The 19,424-nt window shown below is 38.6% G+C and overlaps 2 protein-coding genes across 6 annotated transcripts; one reads left to right on the top strand and one right to left on the bottom strand.

The window, feature by feature from the left end:
• Positions 1-8,934: 8,934 nt before the first annotated feature.
• Positions 8,935-11,887, bottom strand: LOC131436810 (transmembrane protein 11 homolog, mitochondrial). 5 transcript variants are annotated; one of them, XM_058605736.1, is made up of 5 exons: positions 11,746-11,877; positions 11,016-11,127; positions 10,593-10,813; positions 10,418-10,530; positions 8,935-10,356 (listed from the first exon to the last, which is right to left on the bottom strand). In XM_058605736.1, exons 2-5 carry the CDS (start codon positions 11,066-11,068, stop codon positions 10,189-10,191), a joined length of 555 nt encoding a protein of 184 aa, XP_058461719.1. In that variant the 5' UTR covers positions 11,069-11,127; positions 11,746-11,877; the 3' UTR covers positions 8,935-10,188. The 5 variants fall into 5 exon arrangements, with proteins under 5 accessions (XP_058461719.1, XP_058461717.1, XP_058461720.1 ...); XM_058605734.1 differs by having other exon boundaries at positions 11,016-11,173; positions 11,746-11,876; XM_058605737.1 differs by having other exon boundaries at positions 11,016-11,122; positions 11,746-11,868.
• A 2,607-nt stretch (positions 11,888-14,494) lies between these two features.
• Positions 14,495-17,156, top strand: LOC131437292 (rab5 GDP/GTP exchange factor). The gene is made up of 4 exons (XM_058606540.1): positions 14,495-14,796; positions 14,862-15,571; positions 15,637-16,101; positions 16,166-17,156. Exons 1-4 carry the CDS (start codon positions 14,655-14,657, stop codon positions 17,060-17,062), a joined length of 2,214 nt encoding a protein of 737 aa, XP_058462523.1. The 5' UTR covers positions 14,495-14,654; the 3' UTR covers positions 17,063-17,156.
• Positions 17,157-19,424: the final 2,268 nt, after the last annotated feature.

The following is a 19,424-nucleotide window of genomic DNA, read 5'->3' on the forward strand; positions in this document are numbered from 1 at the left end:
GGGAGTGATGATGTAACAAAAGAAAAATGTTCTTAGTAGCATTCAAAAACTTCGAAACGGAACTCACATAAATTTCTAAGAGCTCACACCGATTTTCAATCGCTCCAATAATTCACACTTATACTTATATTACCGAAATCGGTAATGTCCTGTTCTCTGGCGTATAATAATGGAGTAAGTCAACAGTAACCAACCGACACCATCATTATCAGCATAGGCGAACATGCTTCTGAAGCGTGCTCGCGTTCATCTATTTTATCCTGAGTATGCAAGTGCAACATCCAGCGGCAGGACATCTTTTTCATTCGCAGAATCTTGCTAAAATTATGATATGTTTCCTCAGTACTAATCATAATGGCACTTTCTGATCATCCAGTACCATTTCCTTTAAGTTTGACATTGATTGTAATCACTGTGAAACCCGACTTTTGAGCCTCGAAAATAAATTCGATTGCATAAAGAAGCGGGCTATTTAAAACTGGTTGATAAAATCTTCTAATTAGCACATCTTGTTAGTTGATAACCAAAAAATTCATTTCTGTTCCTGATTCCGGAAATAAAAGTTAAAAAACCCAAAATGGAAATTACTTTACTTCGATTTCGGGAGGGGCCCGGGCCCCTTCGGCCCCCCCTCTGGGTACGTGCCTGTCTGGATCCATCTTGGATCTGGCAATAGCTGCTACCGCGGCCAATTAATGTACACTGGCACGGTCAAAGCAATCCGGAATTCCTTGGCAAAATCCGCCGCAGATCTCACAGCAAGGTAGAGCTTTTTTTTATTGTACTGTCATCCTTGCATCAGCCTGCGCCCATTTACAGCCAACAAAGGCGTCCGACAGACTTCCGGTGAAACCCTCAACGAGTGAACACGTCGTATCGTGATAGTGCGGTGAAAATTCGTGTATTTCGCGGGAAAGAAAGGATTTTCATCCGTACTTCGGTGACTCGACGTTGTCACATAGCGAGGGTTTCACATGTAGTCCAGTGAAAAGAAAGTCCATTGGACTATAAACGAAAACTAACTGGCAATATAGCTAAATCGCTGTGCCATCAATCGGCGTCATCTCAAGTGAGGTGAGGCCACCAGAAATGAAGAAGAAGAAGAAGAAAGGCGTCCAAAGAAGCTCTATACCAGGCGTCAGGCTTCCCAAATTCAAGATGGCGAGTTCGTTTCTGTCCTTATACCAATCCAAGCCAATATCAACTGATTATGTGCTTAGAAAGCAAAAGATAAAGGCCCTGTCATGGACTTTTACCATAATGAATACTCCATACAAGGGTTTTGAAATATTGCAACCTAGTATGAGAATCATCAAGTCGAATCATCGATTCGATTTTCTGCGATAATTGTCAACTTGCGATTCTCTCTTGGGAAATTCCACACAGCAACGATCATTATCAGACTGTAATTTTTTTTAAGGGCGTGAAATACTCAGAGTATGAAGTGGAGCGAAGAAATGTAGCAAAATTCTCTCACGGTTCATGCATTGAGAGACTCGAGTTCTTGTAGCATCTTCTACCGGATTGAAAATGTTGTATACAATATAGATAGCAATAAAGCAGCTTCTGTCAAATTTTCGGCAATCACCAACACTGCATGTCTTCACACATGTTCTTTTCCGAAGTTCGTTAAAGTAATATACTGATATCTCAGTAAAGCGCGAACTTTTGCCGAAGTTTGGCATAATATTATGCTGATCCTGTTAGTAAACAACAAATATACCGAAATCAGCAAATCCGTTTGCCGAGCTTTCGAACAGTGAGACAGTTTTTGCTAAAACTCGGTGAGACACTTGTCATCTAATGTCTCATTTCGATTTTGAAAAGCACCACGTCGCCATTGCTCTTGGAGCTGGAAAACAGATTTTTTATTAGTTTTACGTTTCGTCTTTGACTCATCAGTGCAGAGCAGTTCAAATTGAACTGCTTAGTGCTAAACTCGGCAGTTCAATTTGAACCGCTAAGCAGACGTAAAGTTTCTGCTACTTACAGAACAGTTTTTGTTTTGCAACGGAGTGCAATGTCTTTTCTGACGTGCCGAACGAAAACGTGTTTTCGACTATTTCTGGCCGATGCAGGTTAGGTCTGTTATAGTATTCATGGACCCCTGGTTATTTCATCCTATGCAACTTCCTGCACGGCCGGCAGCCATCATTATTCATTGAACTACCTAGCCTATAAGATCGCTCGTCTGTAATAAAGCTAGTGAATAATAAAATCTGGTTTAATATAAAATATTGAAACATGGTGTCAGAAGCTGACGCAGGCTTCTAAGTGTTTTCGGCGTCATTGGAAGAAATCGCGAAAATATTACCGAAAAAAAAGTGAAGAAAATTTTTGCAACTGTACAGTCGCGAAGGCGGCCATTTTGAAAAAGCGAAGAAAAGTTATCCGAATATCCTCATCGACATGGATGGAAATCAATTTAAGATGTTTTTGGAACATCAAATGAATATTTTTACGCAACTCATGCAAACAGTCACATCGGCAACTCGAGATAATTCCAGATCACCTCAAGAACAACCGCAAGCTAGTACGTCTGGTGTTTCCGTTCCACAACCGTATCCGCTGGCATTAGAAGGGGACATGTCAGAGAACTTTGAGTTTTTCGTGCGAAGTTGGGAGAATTACTCAAAAGCAATCGGTATGGACAAGTGGCCGGCAACTGACAACGAGAGAAAAGTGAGTTTTTTATTGTCCGTCATAGGGGAAGCTGCAAGAAAAAAGTTCTTCAATTTTGAACTAACGGCGCAACAGCTCCGCGATCCGGTAGCAGCATTGGCTGCAATCATCGCAAAAAGGAATATCATTATAGATCGGCTTGACTTTTTCTGTTCCGGACAATCTACTAACGAATCGATAGATGACTTTAGTTGCAGAATAAAGGTGCTTGCTAAAGTAGCTAAGCTAGGAGAGTTAGAAAAAGAGCTATTGACTCACAAGATTGTTACTGCCAATAAGTGGCCTCGGCTTCGAACGAAAATGTTGACGATTTCGGACATTACGTTCGAAAAGGCAATTGATGTATGCAGGGCAGAAGAAATTGCCGCTAAACGATCACAGGAACTTGGAGTGTGCCCGGAAGTGAACAAAGTGACAAAAAAAGAGGCTCGTCGAAGAACAGACCGCTGCGTTGTAAATTCTGTGGTGATCAACACGATTTCGCGAAGGGTGTTTGTCCTGCCTTGGGCAAACGTTGCCACAAATGCAAGGGGAAAAATCACTTCGAAAAGGTATGCAGATTCGCCACTAGATCGAAAAAAACAAAATCAAAGGAGAGTCAAGGAAGTAAAGGAAGATGAAAGTGAAACTGATCCGGATTATAGTGGTGAAAGTGATACGTCGTCAGAAGAATCTGACAAAGAGTATGAAATCGGTAAGATTTATGACGATTCGAGTAGTGGAGGTAGTGTTATGGCAGAAGTAAAACTAAAATTTAATGAAACGTGGAGAGACATTTTGTGCGAATTGGATACCGGTGCAAATACCAGCCTCATCGGATACTCAACGCTAGTCAAGTTGTCGGGAAATCAGAAACCACAGTTACTGTCTTCGAAATACCGTTTGCAGAGTTTCGGAGGCAACCCGATTAACGTTCTAGGACAAGTAAAAATACCATGTCGTCGTTTGAACAAGAAATTCCTTCTGGTGTTGCAAGTGGTAGACGTTGATCATTGCCCATTGTTGTCGGCACGAGCCTCCCGAGAGCTAGGCCTTGTGAAGTTTTGCAACACCGTGACATTCGTCAAACAGGAACCGAATACTCAAATTACTGATTCGGATAGGCTGTTCAACATTTATCGTGTCAAGGCACATGAGATCATCGAACGTCACGAAGAGATATTTGCAGGTTACGGAAAACTCCCAGGTGAAGTATCTATGGAGCTTGATGAAATCGTAAAACCGATAATCCAACCACCGCGTCGTGTACCAATTGCAATGAGAAGCAAACTCAAGGACGAGTTAGAAGCGCTTGAGAAGTGTGGTATAATTACAAAAGAAACCAATCACACCGATTGGATTAGCAACATTGTCATTGTTCAAAAAAGTGGAAAAGACGCAGGAGTCCGAATTTGTTTGGACCCGATTCATCTAAATAAGGCACTCCGACGACCAAATCTTCAATTTGTGACTTTAGATGAAATACTGCCAGAACTGGGGAAGGCGAGAGTCTTTTCTACAATGGACGCTAAAAAAGGGTTCTGGCATGAAGTGTTAGACGAGCAAAGCAGCAAATTGACCACTTTCTGGACACCGTTTGGGCGATATTGATGGACGCGTCTTCCATTTGGGATCGCTTCGGCTCCAGAGATCTTCCAAAGTAAGCTACAAGAGGTCATTGACGGCTTAGAAGGCGTAGAATGCATAGCAGATGATTTGCTGGTATATGGAATTGGAGATACCATCGAAGAAGCACTCAAAAACCACAACAAGCGTCTTGAGAAACTGTTATGTCGATTAGAACATCATAATATAAAGCTCAATAAATCAAAGCTGAAATTGTGTGAGAAGTCAGTGAAATTTTATGGACATCTACTAACCGACGAAGGCCTAAAACCAGATGAATCCATTATTGAAGCTATTCGTGAATATCCAATACCATCGAATCGAAAAGACGTTCACAGATTCATAGGGATGGTGACATACTTAGGACGTTTCATCCGCAATTTAAGCACAAACTTGACCAATTTGAGGAAGCTTATACCGGAGACACAGCCTTGGAGACGGACAGCTGTGGAAGAAACCGAATTCAATCAGGTAAAATTACTAGTGTCCGACATAAAAACACTACGTTATTATGACATGAACCAACCTGTCACCATCGAATGCGATGCTAGTTGTATCGGCCTTGGAGTTGCAGTATTCCAAAGAGATGCGATCATTGGATATGCTTCGAGAACGCTCACTTCAACGGAAAAAAATTACGCACAGATTGAGAAAGAACTTCTAGCTATAGTCTTCGGATGTGTACGGTTCGATCAATTGCTCGTAGGAAATCCAAAAGTGACAGTTAAAACTGATCACAAACCATTGCTATCTATCTTCAAAAAACCGCTTTTGTCCGCTCCGCGCCGTTTGCAGCACATGTTGCTGAATCTCCAACGCTATAATCTTAACGTTGAGTTCGTCACCGGGAAGAATAACGTTATTGCTGACGCATTATCCCGCGCACCGTTAATAAACGTGGAGTCCCGAACTGAATACAGGAAGGACAATATTTTCAGAATTTTTGATACCGTCCAGGAGATGAATCTGAGCAGCTTTCTTTGTGTTACAAGTGCCAAATTGGACGAGATTATTCAGGAAACTAAAGCAGATCCGACGATGAGTTTGATTACTGAATATATTCGCGATGGTTGGCCGAAGAGTATTAGTGGTGTTCCCGACAGTGTCAAAGTGTATTACGGTTACCGAAATGATTTGACAACTCAAAATGGTTTGATTTTTCGTAATGATCGTATTTTGATTCCCCATCCGTTGCGAAAAAAGATGGTCGAAAGCTGTCACGCCAGTCACAATGGTGTGGATGCGACGTTACGACTAGCTCGAGCTAATTTGTTCTGGCCGGGTATGACATGTCAAATCAAGGATACCGTACGTAGCTGTGATGTGTGTGCAAAGTTCGCTGCTTCCCAATCACATCCTCCAATGAAAAGCCATGAGATTCCTGTACATCCGTTCCAGCTCGTGTCCATGGACGTCTTCTTTGGGCAACTGAACGGTATTAAAGGCAAATTTCTTATAACCGTGGACCATTTTTCGGACTTTTTCGAGATCAATCGTCTTAATGATTTGTGTCCGGAATCCGTAATCGCCGCCTGCAAGCAGAACTTTTGCCGCTATGGTATACCTCAACGAGTCGTAACAGACAACGGCACGAATTTTACCAGCCAAAAGATGATTAAATTCGCTGCGGATTGGGATTTTGAACTTGTGTCATCCGCTCCATATCATCAGCAGGCAAATGGAAAAGCTGAAGCAGCAGTTAAAATAGCCAAACATCTGATGAAAAAAGCCGAGGAAAGTGGAAATGACTTTTGGTACGCTCTCCTTCACTGGCGGAATATTCCGAATAAAATTGGCTCCAGCCCTGTTGTGCGGCTATTTTCACGTTCCACCAGGTGTGGTATCCCTACTTCGGTAAATTATCTTCTTCCAAAGGTGGCAGAGAACGTATCTTCTGAAATTGAAATTAACCGTAAGCGCTCTAAGTTATATTATGATAGAAAAACAAAACACTTACCGGAATTAGAAGTTGGCTCACCAGTTTATGTCCAAATGCATCCTGAGTTGTCGAATCAGTGGACACCAGGTGTCATTTCGAACCGTTTCAATGAGAGGTCTTATTTGGTGAATGTTAACGGTGCTAATTATCGTCGTTCACTGGTTCATTTAAAGCCGCGTAAAGATCCCGATACGCTATTAAGCTGTAAAATGCCATCCTATTCTGAAGATATCAACACACGACAGTCCGTTGCGAAGCAGAATGAAAACGTCGAGGCCAACGCTTCAGCCAGCTGGTTAGCTTTGCCACAAATTAGTGAAAAAACTAAGCAACCGTCTTCTTCACCGATACCAGCACACAAAAAACAACCATCGATGGATCAACAAAGTGAAACACCGTCAATGACAACAATCAGCTGCAACACGGAAACAAATCGCACTCCGCCGATTACACCGAAAAAGTTAGATCGACCGAAAAGGATCGTCCGTGTTCCAGCCAAGTTGAATGATTTCTGTTTGTAATTTGAATATTTTTTACGAGAAAAGAGGGGATGTTATAGTATTCATGGACCCCTGGTTATTTCATCCTATGCAACTTCCTGCACGGCCGGCAGCCATCATTATTCATTGAACTACCTAGCCTATAAGATCGTTCGCGGGGACGGGTATAGCGTAATTGGTAAATCGATGCCTTTCACGCAGCCCGCCTGGGTTCGATTCCCAACCCCGCACATAGGGTCAGAAAGTTTTTCTGGCCCGAACAGTTGAATGACCTTAAGGTTAAAACCTCTATAATCGAGTCGAGATCGTTCGTCTGTAATAAAGCTAGTGAATAATAAAATCTGGTTTAATATAAAATATTGAAACAAGGTCATTTAGGGGTTAGCCAAATTTTGTGCTAGGACACATAACCGTTTTTATTAGTTTTACGTTTCGTCTTTGACTCATCAGTGCAGAGCAGTTCAAATTGAACTGCTTAGTGCTAACAGATTTTTTATATTTAGTGACAAGATAAGTGAAATAATGAAACTATCTGCTTCGCAAATATAATTATTAATATCTACTTATTTTTAGATAGGTGCATTGAGGAGCACTAGAAAAAATTGACTTTAGGCGTGATGTTTTCTTTTTTGTATACTACACACTTAAAATTTCTTGCTGAATCTCGGCAAAAAGAATGCCGAGATTTGCACAGCCGAGTACTCGGTAATCGTCTCGGCAAAATGTATAATTACTGAGAATCTCGGCAATCCAAAATTTGTCAACTGTCAATTATTGCCGAACTTGTCAGCAGAAGTTTTGCTGTCAGCTCGGCAAAAGTTATCAGGAAGGAATCATGAATTGCCGAGTCATCAGTAATCGAAAAAGGAAAGATATTTTTTTATTTTTGTATGAAATTAATATCAGCAAAAGCTAATGTTGGTGAAAGGAATATTTTATTGATGTTCATTTCAATTCAGCAAACCACAAAAGCGCAAACACCAAACGAAAACATCACGACTAAAGACAATTGTTTCTAGTGCTCCTCACCTCACCTGTAAACAGCGGATATTAAAACATATGCAAATTAGATGGTTTTCGATTTTACTTATCTTTTAATTAAATATACAAATCTTCTTCCTTCATACAATTTAGATGTTTTCCAGTTCCACGAGCAATGGCGACGTGATGCTTGGAAAATCTAAAGGAAACATTAAATGACAAGTGTCTCACCGAGTTTCAGTAAAAGCTAAGTCGCTGTTCGAAATCTCGGCAAACGGTTTTGCTGATCTCGGTATATTTGTTGTTTACTGACACGTTCAGTAAAATATTTTGCCAAACTTAAGCAAAAGAACTCGCTTTACCGAGATATCAGCATAGAACTGTAACGATTTTCGGAAAAGAGCATGTTAATTACTGAATAGTCAGTAAAATTAAGTGTTGCCGATATAATTCGGCATTTCATTATGCCGAGCTCGAGAATCGGTTTTAAGTGTGAAGATTCAAATGAACATAATAAAACACCATCTTTCTCCAACCTTTGCTTTTGTGACTTATTTTACATACAATAATAAAGAAAAATCCAATCCAATCCTGATCGCTTCTGCCGAACTAACAGTAAAATTTCTGCTGACAAGTTCGGCAATAATTGACAGTTAATAAATGTAGGATTGCCGAGATTCAGAAATTATACATTTTGCCGAGACGATTAGCGAGAACTCGGTTGTGCAGATCTCGGTATTTTTTTTTGCCGAGATTCAGCAATAAAATTTAAGTGTGTTCCTATTGTTCTGGAACCAGAAGTCGGATCCATATGAAATTTGGGAATTTTGTACAGGAGCATAGTACAGGGCCTCTTCCATATGAATCTGTTCGTAAAGATCGGTTAAGCTATTTCCGAGAAAATTGAGTGACATTGTTTGTCACACACACACACATTTCTCGACGAATTAATTCAAATGTTATATGGGAACTATGCGCTTTCACAGTTATTGGTATAAGCAGTTTTATTCAATGTTATTATGAAATTGTTTTGAATTCGAAAATACTGACATCTTTCTAATACATATGCCATATTAGAACGATTATGTTTCCAAAAACTAGCCGTGCTAGAATCGTAACGTCATGAAAAAGAGTGCTGGACGCAGGAGCTTAGAAATAATTGCAGCACATCAAGGAATACTGTCATCAATTGTACCGCTTTTTTCGGTGGCTCGAATGAATAAACAATTTTGCAAAACTAGACTTTATATTTATTTCTTCTACAGTAAGTATGTTTGACTGGTTATTTTACTTTATACACGGCTCTAGTGAGTTTCCTCTTTCAACGTTTACAGTTGTTCATATAATGAAACATAATACTACTGCATACAGATATTCTCCATTGGTCGCCATTGCCATATAGTTAGCGTAAGCTTGACTGCTTCTAGCTTAATTCTTATAATCGTATTTACTGTTGTCTTTGAGAGAATACCTTAAGTAGTTTTCTTCAAACAGAAGATTTTATCTTTGAGCGAAACAAAAACCACATTCGATCTAGACAATTGTGCAGCTAAGTAGTAATTTTATCAAATTCCGGCTATTCTTCTATAACTTTCCTTTACTTTTCGATAAATGCAATATATTAACTAATCATTGTTTTTTTCTTCCGGCTGGTTCCAGAACCTGACACCTTGGACACATTCTCTCGTTTCTAATATCACGATTTACCTGATTTCGACATTCGACTTGGATAGTTGGAAAATAAAAAAAAAAACAAACAGAAACGTAAACGAGACAGCTTGATTAACAGCAATATCTGCGTTTTGAGTTCACTAGCAACAGAAAACGTAATGGCAAATGTTCAGTAACACTCTGACCCAATCGCAATCGATATCAATATGATATCAGTTTAAATGTATAGGCAGTCAGATTATAGGCAGGAAGCGAATGGACCTCAAACACCGTATGAAGGTTCTATTTTCTCACCGTCCATACGTAATTACCTCGTAACCTCGTGTCCAAGCGCTACCCTGAAAAAATTTAGTTCATTCGAATCAATGTCTTTCGCGCGCTAGTCGGCATTCGATCACAGTTCCTTACTTCACCATCGTTTTTGAGATTTCATTTTACTTGGAACGACAAACAAAACTAGATTTGCACTTCTAAACGGAGAAGATCCATTACTCCCCAGAATTTACTGCTAAACCTTTCCCAGTTAAGATCGTAGCGTATGTCTCGAAGTAGTAATGTTAAGTGACTCCTGAAGCTTGGGTTTCATGATTTCTACTGACTTTAATCGCACAGTCCTCAAACAAAAAATTGTATCTCAATTCAAAAGATTTCACCTGCTCATATTAAAAATAGATCCTAATAAATTCATCGAAACGAAAGCTTGAAACTAAAACCCGATCCCCATATTCCCGGTGTGGAGCGCGAGCTTGATTTTAATCGGTTGTTTTTCTGTACAGTTTTTTTGTTTTGTGAACGCAACAGCCATGACAGTTATTTGAAAAGCTGATAGATACGCCACACGCAATACGAACTGGCCAGTAACGTTACGACACGGTGGCTATATTTGGCGCACTTGTTACTGGTGTACACTAATACTATTGGTGATGAAAAATCGTTCACATTTGGTACTTTCGATAGACTTTTGGGGTTTTTCTCAACCTGTAATGGAAAGGTAGTGAACGTCGAGAAATGAATGCAAGTTAAATTTGGACTCGCTTACTTGATACTGGACACAGGGATCGTAGGACCAGGATACCATGTACAAACCTGTACAAAATATGGACACGGCACACAACGGAGCGCAGAACAGTAAACGATCGCGCCATGCTAGTCCTAAATAGAAAGAAATACCATAGATGGAAAACCTACTTGGCATTGGAACACTATGTACTAACCGGCCGCCACCGAAGCCACACCGCTAATGAGTGCCGTTTTGTGAAGACAGTTTCCAACTGCGATCCATCGGCCCGTTTCTTCACCCAACCGCGATGGTTCGATAATGATGTAATCCGCTTTGGCGTACAGTGCCTTATCCAGCTCAAGTTCGAATGTTTCGTGTGCATTTTCGCCCTCATATACCTCGCGGATTACGTGTACAGTGGGAGATTTCAGTTCGCTGAGGATCATTGATAGAAACATTAGATTTGTGTGCTGAAGACCAAGAAACACTAACATCAATTTCGCACTAAATAACAAAAGAAGCATTTTTCAGCAGGGACTTTTGCAAATGAAACCGAAAAAAAACTGGTGCCAATCCATGTTTTGTTTTGCTACTCCAATTGGGATATCTAGTTGATATGGCTTTAAAAGGCACTCACTCGATTGGGCTGAGACGTTTTAGTTCTTCATAGGCAGACATTGCCCGTACCATAGGAACTAGTGAGCCTACAGGATTGATTCCTAGTTCTGTGCAGTTAGACGGTCGCTAATCTTGGTCGAAATACAAATCACGGTCAAATCAAATTTCTACTAGTATCTTCGATGATAGGGAACATAGCAGAGTATTATATTAGCATAAAAATGAGAGATTATTATAGGATGTCAAATTGAATATTCAAAAAAAAACAAACTGCTATTCGAATGTTGCTAAAAAAAACATGATTCAAAAACTCAACGACTAGTGTCAGACTGCATTCGAAGTTCAAGGTTAAGTACGCTTAAGACTGGAGAAATATCTCAAAGCAGGTACTGTGCTATGCTCACTGAAGATTACGGTTGCAACTGTACAAGTTTCATGACTAACGTAACATGCGATAATTAAACAGCAATCACTCGTGTTCCGTATCATTCGTCAGCTTCTATTTTCGGGATTACACAACAATGTTTTCGTTTTTATCACTCGCTTTTTCGATCATCCTTCCGTTCATTCTTGCCACACCGTACTAAACACTTTCAACAGTTCCTCATCTCACTCCATCCACTCTATACTCGACCGTCGAACACAAGAACGATTATGTAAAAATTTGAAATATTCAAACTCGAAACGAAAACAGTTGTTTTCTACAGTTGATTGTCATAACAGTACCTTACTAGATAATAGCCAATTACCTAAGCTCTCGAGCGGACATTTTAAAGCTGCTGAAGCAGATTGAGAAGTTGTTTTAGCCGTTTTCAACGAGGAAAACGATCCAGCACACAAAACTAGCTACTATTGTACCAACGACAAGAATCATAAAAGTTTTGACAGCTGATCTATCAATGAGATTCATTGTCTGATAGACCAGAAATACTCTCTACACTCTTAATCAAAAATAATCTTGTCACTCTGGTTCTAAACATTTTATAATTACCCACATTACCCATTCTGAATGTATTCCGAATCAAGTTCCAGTGGACGAAAAATTTTCATTCATAATTCTATGTGGAATACAGTATGAATTCCGAATCAATAGCGGCCTTTACAAGATCATTAAAAGTGTCATTACTAAGTAATGACACTTCTGCTCAAACGCTCGTCATTACTGCATTACTGTACATCATTCCTTTTTAGCATTACACGCTCATTATTAATGATGAGTATTTGTAACTACTCCAGCACGGAGCTTGTAACCAATTACAAGCAATTAGCAATATTCTTTATCTTAGTTTAGCTGAAGAAAAATTTCATTTGCCATTGAAACGTTAAGGTTAATGAAACATTAATAATTTAAATCTACACTCAGTCATTTCCAGAATTTTTTTTTCACGTATAAGCGGCCCTTACACGATCATTAAAAGTGTCATTACTAAGTAATGACACTTCTGCTCAAACGCTCGTCATTACTGCATTACCGCTCGTCATTACTTTTTAGCATTACACGTTCATTATTAATGATGAGTATTTGTAACTACTCCAGCAATAACAATAGCAATATTATTATTTTCGTTTAGCTTAAAATAAATTTGATTTGCCATTGAAACGTTAAGGTTAATGAAATATTAACAATTTAAATCTACACTTTGTCATTTTTTCACGTATAGTTCTAAAGATATTCAGCACTTCCACAAAAAAAAGAAGAAGAAATAATGTTGGTAATGATGGAAAATCCGGAATTCCATCATTACTCGTGTCATTACTGAACTCGTAGACCTTACACGATCATTAAAAGTTCCATTACTTTTTAGTAATGACACTTTTAATGATCGTGTAAGGGCCGCTATAGTTCTGAAGAGAATGTTTACTTCATGGTTGTCAAATTTTCTCATCTAATACAACTGACGATATTCAGCACTTTCACAAACAAATAATAAGAAGAAATAATTGTGGTAATGATGGAAAATCCGGAATTCCATCATTACTCGTGTCATTACTGAACTTGTAGACCTTACACGATCATTAAAAGTGTCATTACTTTTTAGTATTGACACTTTTAATGATCGTGTAAGGCCCGCTATTCACAATAGGTAATTTACACTAATAAAAATTTGTACGATCGATTCATATGCAAACAGCATTTCAATTTAATGTGCTTTTTCATTTCAATACATAACCAAAGCGATTTGTTTTAAGATTTCATGTTTAAATTTACTTAGATGCAAGATGAGATTATTTTTCACTTAGCTTTAATGGATTTTTCTTTTGATGTGATATATTTTGCTATTAAATCGAACTACATTTGTTAAACACTTCATTTTCAAGTGGAAATGAGTACAGCACAAATGTATGTGCAAAACACTTGATTCGGTCAACTGTGTTTCAATTGAAATCTGTATGAAAAACAATGTGATATCCACATGATATTCATATAGAATCTAGCGGTAACGATATATCTTATCTCTTTTATGTGCATTTCAGATAAATGTAACATGATTTCCACTTAATATCAACAGGTTTTCACTCATTTTATCAGTTAAGTGTATGTTTTCATGAATTTCATGTGTTCTACAAGTAGTGATAGTTGAAATGCTTTGAACATAATTCTAGCGTACAAATTATTTTCAGTATAATTTGATAAACTCAAATTGATGAGACATGGGTTACTAAACATCGATTAAATCCATAAATTTTGTTAGGTGGATCAAAATATATGAAGTGGCCAAAATATCGCTGTCTGCTACCATATATATAAATGTCATCTCTGCTTGAAAATTAAAACGTGACGATGGATCAATATCAAAACAGTATCCTTATAACGTCATTTGTCGACAATCTCATCGAGAATTTTTGCAAAAAGAAACATCATTATCGGCAGCACTGTTCTTGTACTGTCAATTGCTTCAGTTGAGCTCAGAGATGCCAGGTCTGCAGATTTGTCTGTAAATCTGCAGATTTGGGGTATAGTGCTGCAGACATTTTTTGTTGTGCAGACTTTTACAGACTTTTGAAATTCTCGCAGACTTTAGCAGACATTTGAAATTTTCGCAGACTTTCGTCTATATTTACAGACTTTTGAAATTTCCGCGACCTTTTTTTTTTTTTTTGATAGCCAAGTCAGTTTTGCGTATGTCATACTTTATAGAGAAATTGCTGCCAGCACGACATACTTGCTGACTGCAGATTTTTTTTTAGATTTACAGACAGCGCTGCCAACTATACCGATTTCTCGGTATTTATACCGATTTTTGGACTCGATACAGGAATACAGATATGCTCTCTCAAAATACCGATATTTCAATTTTCATACAGATAAATACCGATTTTCAGTTTTTGTGTTGGATTCCATAGGGGTAAACCAGGTCGAGCGACCTTTTTTTTTTTTTGTTGGTCGCAAAATCAGTTTTCGCACTAAATTGATGTTTGATTTTTCGAGAAAGATATTGTACAGATAGTTTTTTTCGCCAAATACAGATTTTTGGAAAAAACAGTTGACAGCACTGCTTGAGACACCGTGGCTGCCTATCAACAACAGCTGAGTATATCTGCAGCGCAAATCGATTTCTCTTATGAAATTGTTTTGAAAATTGATTCCAAATTCTGATTTTGGAATTCTCTGTGTAATGTTTTCGTAAAAATAAGATTCAAATAGTCCTTCGTAAAAATGTTCTCTATAAAGACACCACGCATACAGCAGAAAGATCTACAATGTCTCAATGGTTGTGGTTTCTACGGAAATGCACAGTGGAATGGGCTGTGCTCGAAATGTTATCGCGAGCGCACGATAAAGGAACGCCACATTAAACGTAAGTGTTCACCTCAAAGTTTATCAGTTTGCGATGAAACAAAAAATAAACGCCGTGTATTTTAGAATTCCGCCCAATGAAATTTATTGATCGCACATCTAGTCGGAAACAAGACACTTCATCAGCAAAACAACCAGCAGAACATTACTCTAAAATGACTCATGGCCAGATGCTCAAACCCGGGGCGGCTCCAAAAGAGGAGGATAAAAAGAAAAAAAGAAACCTGATGGATTTGCTAAAAAAGACAACTCCTTCGAAGGAAGCAATCAAATCGTCTCGTCACCATAATCGACAACCAATGGACAAATTGGAACAAGAGTACCAGGAAGCGCTGAAGTCATTGAAAATCGAAGAAGCAGCCAAACGCGAATTGAAATATTTTATTGAAATGCTAGACCAAAAAATACGTAAAAAGCACAACGAATGTAGTATAGAGGAAATCTCCGAATTTGTTCAAAACGGTTATACAAAGTTTCAAGAATATATGAACGTCGAAAATTCCAAATTCGCAAACGTACCTCAGGAAACCAAAGAGCAAACACTGGATTTTTTTGAAAAATGCATCATGACAATGAACCATAACCGGCTGTTCTCTCCACCAAGTACAAACGACGAGGAGAAGGATTCCCAAATTCAGAAGCGCATCCGACAGCTGAATTGGATCAATGCCAAGCACTTGGTTTGCAGTATTGATGAGGTCAATTCGGAGGTACGCGATCTCGTCTATACAGCCATTACGGAGTTGGTTTCAATGGATTCTTTCCAATCCCCTCAGGTGTGCAATACTTTTCTGCTACTGATGGCATGTGTTCAAATTCAACATTTTGTTTGTTTTTACAGGAGAAACTAGAATGTATCATTCGATGCTGTCGGAACATTTTTAGTTTGTTGAAACAATCTGTCGGAGGACCCGCAAGTGCCGATGAATTTTTGCCTGCTTTGATATTTGTTGTACTCAAGGCCAATCCCGTTCGGTTGCACAGCAATATCAATTATATCACGCGGTTCAGTTACGCTACACGATTGATGAGTGGTGAGGGTGGATATTATTTTACGAACCTTTGCTGTGCAATTTCCTTCATCGAAAATTTAACCTCGGAATCGCTATCTATGTCGGCCGATGAATTCAATGGACTTATGGCCGGTGAGAAAACCGGACCGTCGGCATGGGAAAGTGCTCTGATGGCCTGTGAAAGTTTGCACCTCATATCGGAAAACTTGAAAACAATGAAAAATCTAGAGACTCGTAACGATGAATTTTCTAAGAATGTGACGCTTTTGGATCAGGACATAGAGAACTTTAATGTGAGTATTTTGTTGTTGATGACTGCAGGCTGAAAAAACTGTAATTCACATTTGTTAATTGCAGAAGGAAATAAGTCGAAAGGTCGCAGACGTACTCGAGCGAACTCCACTAGTACTCAAACCAATTCGCACACCACGCCGTTTGGAGCAGCGCAATACACACTCAACTCCCGCTAGCAGTAGTGAGCCATCTATCGACATGGGCCATTTCCAGTCGAATCTAGTGGCCGCTATTAAAGGTGGCGATGTCGAATGCGGAGATTCTAAATCTAAAGCACCCGCAGATTTAAACTCGGGTACGCAAACCAATTTTGACGATCTAGTTAAGAACCTTTCGGATGCTTTAGCGGTTCCATTGGTTTCTGTTGAATGTGAGAAAGATCCTCCATTGGTCCCCTCTCCATTTTCTGGAATGAGCACCAGCAATTCGGCTGACTTGTTGTCCGCATCACCCGTATTTGACTACAACAAAGTATTCGACACTCAATCATTGGATGAAATCGCCACACCGGACGATGTAGCAGTCAATTTTATCCGAGGTATCAGAAACATTAACTATGATTTCGATTTTTCGGATCACAGTGGAGAAAATAGCGTTGCCGAGGATGTTGGAATAAATCCTACCGCAATAGCGAAATCGCAAATGAGCACCTATGATTTGGAGGAATTTGATCCTCTGATTACCAAAGAACGTGAAGAAAAACTTGCACCACTTCCGCTACGGCCTCCCAGCGTTGCCAGTGGTGCAAATCTGCTGGACGAAGATTCACCTCGTGCTCTGTTACTCGAATCCCCACTCAAACCGACTGTTGCCGAATACCAAGGTTTCTCACTACAAGGGTGCAATATTCCTACAATTACTTGCGCTGCCGGTGATATGAGTGCGTCCTGCTCGTCCGGGACGAAAGGGCAACCGCAAAAGTCGCTACCGAGCACATCGAGCGGTGGCAGTTTACTTTGAACTCGCGGTGAATTTGGATAGGTGCTGCATGTATTGTATATTCCTGAATGTATATATTCAAATTGTAATAATGAACATTATATTGTCAAGAAAATGCATTTTGTAATCATTTGACTCCGTGCCCTGTTTATAATTCTTATATATATTTTTTTATATATTGCAATACGTAACCAACTTCCGAAGCTGTAGGAGGTGGACGAACTTCACTGAGAGTATTTTAAGGCACCGTTGATTTAAAAAACAAGTGACTAGCTGGTTCAAATGATCTCACCCTATTTCTAGAGTAGCTCAAATGCAGAGCAGTTGATCAAGTTTGAGATTTTTCGACTCATATTTGACTTCTAGGATACCTCATTAAACATCATTTTCCTTATTTCTAATTCTATCTATCTTTTTCAAAGTCTTTTTTGTAGTATATTTTGCCAAGCTGAGTTGAAGATAATATATGCATGCGCACTGAAAGATCTAGCCAAAGAAAAACTTGTAGTATAACATTTCCTTTTATTTCTAAAATCAACTCATTATATGAGTAGAAGCTCTACACACTTAAAACCGATTCTCGAGCTCGGTATAACGAAACAACGAATTAGATCGGCGAAAGAAGCTTAGTTTTTAATATCCAACAAGTGGAATTAAAAACTTAGCTTCTACTTTTCATACTTTACTTCTACTACTCATTCCTATGTAGAGACTTTGAGGTGTACTGGAAACACTCACCTTCTCTAACCCTAGCATTGTGTTAATTTTTTCACACAACAACACATATAAATCCTTCTTACATATCTAATACCTTTGTTCGGTGATTTTTTTTGACGAAAACTTTCGGTAATCAAACCAAATAACCAACATTTTGGTACATGAATTTTAATTTAAAAAAATCATGCAAATTTTTACCGGTCGATTAGTTTTGCGCAATTTTTCATTAAAGAGTTCTGTAAATAGATATACAATTCATACGGTAAATCTGAATAGTCGTCGATTAGGGTAAAAATCGTACTGTCCATGTGGTAAACCTTCCAATAACCAAACTTCTGTGAATACAGCTTTTCGGAAAACTGTCAAACAGTATGTGTCTTTTTATTGACCAACGAAAAAAATCCTGAAGGGTTCATCGAATGAATTGAGGTACAAGTGCACAAGTTTTAGACACATTTAAACTGCTCAAAGCTTGTTGTTTACTTATAGGCAGAAAGTAATTTTATATCACTTCTTCACTTGCTCCCAACACCTATCATTCGAGGGCAATTTCTGTTGGACTCGACGGATTATGCAGTGTTCTGAAAGGCGCTCATTTGAACTGGGACATGTTTTACTCAACACTGTTTTATATTTTCATGGATATACAGTGCGATGTCTGAATCAAAATGTATTCATTCGTTTCAGTGAAAACAAACACAAAAAATTACCGAACCATTTGTTCTGCAGTTTGCGGTAGTTGTTTGACAATTCAGCAATTGATCGGCAATCAATTCAATTACCGAACTGATCACTGATTCAGCTGATGAAAATTCGGTATAAATAATCGAATTCTGCAAAAATTTCTAAGTGTGTATGCTCAATTAAGGATTACTCATGGACTATATTTGGTCGATTTTTGCTGCAATTCCTGCTATAATTGATATTTAAAAAATTTAGGATTACCGAAATTTAGCAAAGAATTTTAGAGTGCAGCTTTTCGTTTGATTTCACCCATTGAGTTCTGCACAGTGTCCTCGGTTGTTTGGCTTAATGCCTTTTCCACATTTTTGTAAAATCTTCCTCAACATTTGCTTGTTCTTTATATTTCTCAAGTTTTCGCTTCCAATGCTCCACTATATTTCTATGGAACGAAGTTCTGGGTTGGTTGTCTCATGCATACCATCATATACCCCCTTTAACATAATGGCAAGACGTCAAATCAGGTTAAAAAAAACACATAACTTCTGAGCTTTCGGATTATGGCAAGACGTCAAATCAGGTTAAAAAAACTCATAACTTCTGAGCTTTCGGATTCATGTTTGTAATTGTTTTGAAACACACCTATTGACGTAAACTTGTTGATCGTACTTGTAGTTATGACGATTGTGCTCTCTAAACTAAAACTATAAATCTCCTGCTAAGTCATGTACTTTCTAAACAAAATTTTCTTGCTTTGAAATGATCGTCAACCTTGTAGTTTTTTATTGTTGCACTCACATTTAGCGTTTTTAACGTTAAGTTTAGTTTCGAATGGAAAATCGAGAGAAATGGTTATTTTCCAATCTTGCAAGGTTAAAATGGAATGTTAATTCCAAGTCCTATCGATCAAATATTGGGTTAAAAAAATAGAAATCTAACATATCATTGCCCGTCTGGAGAACCACAGAGAAAATTTATTGGTATG

The sequence above is a fragment of the Malaya genurostris genome, chromosome 3 (assembly GCF_030247185.1).
Source record: "Malaya genurostris strain Urasoe2022 chromosome 3, Malgen_1.1, whole genome shotgun sequence".
NCBI classification, from domain to species: Eukaryota; Metazoa; Arthropoda; class Insecta; order Diptera; family Culicidae; genus Malaya; species Malaya genurostris.